This window comes from Ceratina calcarata, unplaced genomic scaffold (assembly GCF_001652005.2).
Source record: "Ceratina calcarata isolate Rehan_Ccalc_2016 unplaced genomic scaffold, ASM165200v1 scaffold97.2, whole genome shotgun sequence".
NCBI classification, from domain to species: Eukaryota; Metazoa; Arthropoda; class Insecta; order Hymenoptera; family Apidae; genus Ceratina; species Ceratina calcarata.
In genome coordinates this window covers 1,214,624-1,219,254 of record NW_017181113.1, presented here as the reverse complement: position 1 = coordinate 1,219,254, position 4,631 = coordinate 1,214,624, and the positions used below count along the sequence as shown (strand labels likewise).

The following is a 4,631-nucleotide window of genomic DNA, read 5'->3' as shown; positions in this document are numbered from 1 at the left end:
ATTATAGATTATAATTGATTTCATTCATAGTAATCGATTACCTGTGGTATAAAAATTGTAAAGCCCAATGTACGCCCTCCTCCTGCCACTGGGAAACGAAAAGGCACCTAAGAACAGCTACATCCAGAAAAGTTGCAGCTCGAACGTCCGACTCGACATCAGGATAGCTACTGGCCAACGCTGCACCGGTTGCATCGCCAGAAGTTTGTTGGGTGATCGAAGCTTTTCTCTTCGACTTATCCTGAGCTTCCTTCTCCGTCTTATGCTCATCTTTCTTCTTCTCCGTACTCCTAACGAACAAATTTTCATTCATACCGCGTGTACAAAGGGTGATTGTTCTTTTATGTATCTATAAAAATCAACCAACCCATAACTCGTGGATCTTTCGTGATACTGTTTACAGGTATCAAGTCCTGAAATCGCTGTAACTTGTTCTATTGTGAGTTTTGAGAAACCTGTCGACCTACCCATTGCCACGTGGTAAATACTAGGTTCACTCTAAAAGGAAATAATATAACATAATTATATTGGGTGTACAAGAAAATAATTTCGGTTTATATAATTCGGTTGTCGAATTGTAATAATAGTTGAATTTTCGTACCCCATCGTGTGCTCTTTCTGACCTGTTGACGGACGGTAGCCTGAAGATCACCTAACATGTGCATTCTATTATTTCATCGATCAGAGGGGAATCGATTAAACGCTGTTTGCTCTAGATACTCACTACGTGTTCGTCCTCGGCGCCAGAAGTCTCCTCTGGGATCGTCTCGGGAAATACCGTGTCCTTTGGCGACGACACAGACGAGAACTGAATACGAACGAGTGACAAATTAAAAACTGAGTAAAATAAAATGAATCCTCATCTTGAAACTTACATCTTCGCTCTGCTTCGTCGGTTTATCGACGCTTTGGTCAGAGAACGCATTGGCAGACTGACTAGGAGGACTTTCGACATCTGACAATCAAGAATTAAATAAATAAAGAAAGGAATTTATGAATCAATTTAATCTTTATTAATGTCTTGTATCAATTAATTATAATTCATAGAAGAATCTAAATCAAATTTTCACTACGTCTCATAAAATTAAAAAATGTTGAAGTAGTACAGTTGCTCTTACTTCCTCCGACGAAGACGTCGTCGGACACTTGATGCTGTTTAGAAGCCTTGAAGGAGCGACTCCATAAAATCTGCGGTTTAATTTTGCAATGGGCGGTAAAACATCGCGTGTCTGGGTGACGGCACTCGTACATAGCCGACCATATTTTTAAGCCGTTTTCTAGTCGTAAATTCGTTTTGAAATCGATGTCTTTCAAATGATTGCACAGCGGTGCAAACAGATAGACGAATAGCTGCGCCAGGAAGTACAGCCAGTGTTAATTAATCATTGGAAGTATTTAAATGAACTTAGACGACGACTGATTGCTTACGCTTATCACGGGTATGGAAAACAAATAATAAAATGGATTCCCGGCGTCGGCGTCTGGTTCGGTGCATTCTTCGGCGGAGTCGAGAAGAATCCAATGTAGAATGTAGAGAAGCGTCGTTTCCGTCGCTCCGAGAGTTTGAAAATCCTTCCTTCGGGATCAGTGAAAGCGGCGCTCGTTGGATGGTGTGAAAAATTGTCGACGAAGACGGTATATAATAGAAGAAAGACTTACCTATTGTGCAGAAGATTGGCGGTGGCGTGGAGAACATAGGGAAGGGCAGCTTGGATCAAACGCCAGCGTGGCACCGTGCCCAGTATCACCCGCAAAGAGGGTAGTAGATCATTGTGCAGATTTTGTACTAACACTTTCTCGAGTGACTACAAACGAACGTTTACCGTTTTTAATTGACACCCGGCTCAATTATGTATTTAACCACAATCGTTAAAATACTAACCGAACAAGCTTCCTTCGTCAACTACGTGTGCGTTAAAAAAAGGACATAATTAAAATATTAGTCTCGTGGTTTATCAAATGTGTTACGAAAATTATTGAAAAATTGTAAGACGTCAAGAAAACTTAATAACGGGAAGAAGAATACTTGCGATAAGCTACTAAAATCGTTGCATCGCATAATTATGTACATGAGTTTTCACAAGTACAAAATATTTTATTAACAAAACGGATGCAGTGTAGATATAAAAATATTAATTATTAAAGGCCGATTATTAAAAGAGTTAAAAATATCAAGCTCGTGATTGAATTAATTAATGTCTACTTGATTCTGATAACATTCGTGTTTATATGAAAAAAAGCTTTAGAAAATGTTTGAAGTCGGGATGTGAAAAAATTCGTAGAATAGATTACCAAGCTAGTTCAAGCGAACGTTCATATCTGTACAAGAAACATGCAATTAGGCTGTACAGTAGTAGATATACAATTTATACAGTGATAAATCCTCTATCTAGTGATGGAACTAGTATACACAGTGTAAGAAAATGAATTGCACAAGTTGGTTGACAAGAAATGGGGGCAGGCAGGTATCAGGCTTTAGCGAACTTACATGATGGCCTGGCGCGTGTTGACAGAACTGCAGGTGACACGTGGAGCGGCAGCGTGGAGGAGGTTACTTTGTTAGTGCAGGTCGGATAGGTGTTGGAAATTAAATGGCTCACGGGATATGGTTGATAAGGAATTTCGCACAAACGTGAAATCCTCAAGTATTTCACCGTCAATTCAATTATACATAAATTATAACATCGAGATTTTGATTCGATAAATTGAGAAAAATTTATATAATAAATCTGCTAAAAAATTTTTATAATTAAAAATGATTTTATTTAAAATCTGACCGAATTTCTTTTATCATTTAAAATCAATATTAATAGTACTATTCTTTTATTATATTAAAATTTGTATCGCGAAAATCTTTGAACTTTTCATCTGTGCATGAAAATTGTTTTATATAACAAATAAATAAAAGGCAGCACAGTATAATTGTCAAAGGCAATCCCCAAAGCAAAATTGTACAAACCATGTAATCCCTGCATTTAAAACTGTATAATCGTTTTTATTAGACTTTCATTTTTATTGTTGCTTTAAATCAATTTGCCAGCCCACTTTGTTACACGATTTACACGTACACACTAATCTTCACGTACATATATACTGATTTACACTGTGTGCTCCGTTGCACAGCTCGAGAACATTTATAAAAGGGAAAATATGAATTTTTACCGTGCAGGATGCTTCGTGAACCTTGCCAAGTTTCGCACGAATGAATGGCCTGTAATATGCAAATTTTGTATTTTTCTCTTGTGACATGTACACACTATATCTAACGTAATAATGCGCATTTGCTGCTACCAACGAGCTGTCTATATCGTGATTCACGTCATTACATAATTGTTACGCGTCACTTTATTAATAACAATGGCAAGCTGTTTATTATGTTAAACGTGTTTTAATCGTTTCTTATTTATTTTGAATATCGAGTATGAAACTAGGTCTTAATTCTCCGATAAGTTCCCTATTGGTAAATAAAATAAAACTTTTTATATAATATACCTCAGCTTTCGCCAAAGGAACATCTGCACCGGAATCGGCAAAACCTGTTCCTGGAGATTCCCATCGAAGGACCGGCGTTTATGCATGTTTCCAGTAGAAACGTCTAAAATCGTTCAGACCCCCCGGGTTATAGACGGCGAGAAATCCAACGCGTATTAAAGAAAAACGAAGAAGCTATCCATTATAGTATCTGGATGCCACGTGTCTCACCTGACGGTAGCGAATACTCTTTCGTTCACTTCCAAACGACATCAGCCGGGTTCTCTCGCGTTACGATCGACACGCACGGAAGGGCTCGCCCTGTTATCACCCCGTAAATCAATCTCACCCAATATCAGAACGATCTGCTTTTCACCTGCGCCCGAACACGTTGCGCTACTACGTACCTACGTTCAGATACAGCGACGAAGGGGCTGGGGATCGAGGGAAAATCTATTCTCTCAAAAGGTCGATCGCGCACGTTGCCCCCGAAGATTCGGCGAAGATCGCATCTCCGGGAACGATTAATCGACGGCGGAGGAACAAGGAAAAACGAGTAACCGTGCGGATCAGGTATCACGTGCGACACGCACGGCCTAGTGACACGGTTGCATCGTTTCTCGTGAACAGGTACGCACTCGCCGAAGGGCGGACGCACCACCGCGGCAGGATCGTGAGTAACTGAAAGACAGACTCGGCGGACGTAATGCTGTTGGAAAGGATGGGAATGCGCGCGCTACTCTTGGAAAATCCAATGCGCCGGTCGTTCCATCGATCAGCCCAGGAATCTGCTCCGCTGGACCACCCCTACTTCACCAGGAGCGACCCACCCTTCGCACCGGCGTGCCTCTACCAACCCACTTACCCACCTAGCCCACCTTCGCTTCAACCAAATCTTTCCGTCCCTCGGCAATCCTACTGATCTGAGCTTCCGCTGAGCATTTCGCAACATCGTGTCATTATACAGTACCTGAGATTTCGGAGCGATCGATCACTTTCCCTTAGACAGAAGCCTCAACCGTTTCCCCCAATATTCTATTAATAACTCTTTTTATTGCAAAGGTTTAGGAATTGAAGCATAAATCATTACCAGTGAGAGTACAATTTTATTTCATGATCCATCAAGTATACAAAAGATAAAAGATAGAAGGGAGTACAGA

At 40.4% G+C, this 4,631-nt stretch overlaps 1 protein-coding gene across 1 annotated transcript in view; it reads right to left on the bottom strand.

Moving 5' to 3' along the window:
• The window catches only part of unc80 (unc80, NALCN channel complex subunit), a 24,620-nt gene extending 20,459 nt beyond the window's left edge, over nucleotides 1-4,161 (bottom strand). The window contains exons 1-14 of the mRNA XM_026819245.1: nucleotides 3,879-4,161; nucleotides 3,703-3,792; nucleotides 3,493-3,595; nucleotides 3,163-3,211; nucleotides 2,489-2,515; nucleotides 1,883-1,903; nucleotides 1,660-1,805; nucleotides 1,429-1,576; nucleotides 1,119-1,350; nucleotides 876-955; nucleotides 725-808; nucleotides 602-652; nucleotides 368-498; nucleotides 42-290 (exon numbers count right to left, since the gene is read on the bottom strand). Of these exons, the coding sequence (XP_026675046.1) occupies nucleotides 42-290; nucleotides 368-498; nucleotides 602-652; nucleotides 725-808; nucleotides 876-955; nucleotides 1,119-1,350; nucleotides 1,429-1,576; nucleotides 1,660-1,805; nucleotides 1,883-1,903; nucleotides 2,489-2,515; nucleotides 3,163-3,211; nucleotides 3,493-3,578 (1,304 nt within the window). The 5' untranslated portion in view covers nucleotides 3,579-3,595; nucleotides 3,703-3,792; nucleotides 3,879-4,161. The remainder of the gene's footprint in view (nucleotides 1-41; nucleotides 291-367; nucleotides 499-601; nucleotides 653-724; nucleotides 809-875; nucleotides 956-1,118; nucleotides 1,351-1,428; nucleotides 1,577-1,659; nucleotides 1,806-1,882; nucleotides 1,904-2,488; nucleotides 2,516-3,162; nucleotides 3,212-3,492; nucleotides 3,596-3,702; nucleotides 3,793-3,878) is intronic.
• Nucleotides 4,162-4,631: the final 470 nt, after the last annotated feature.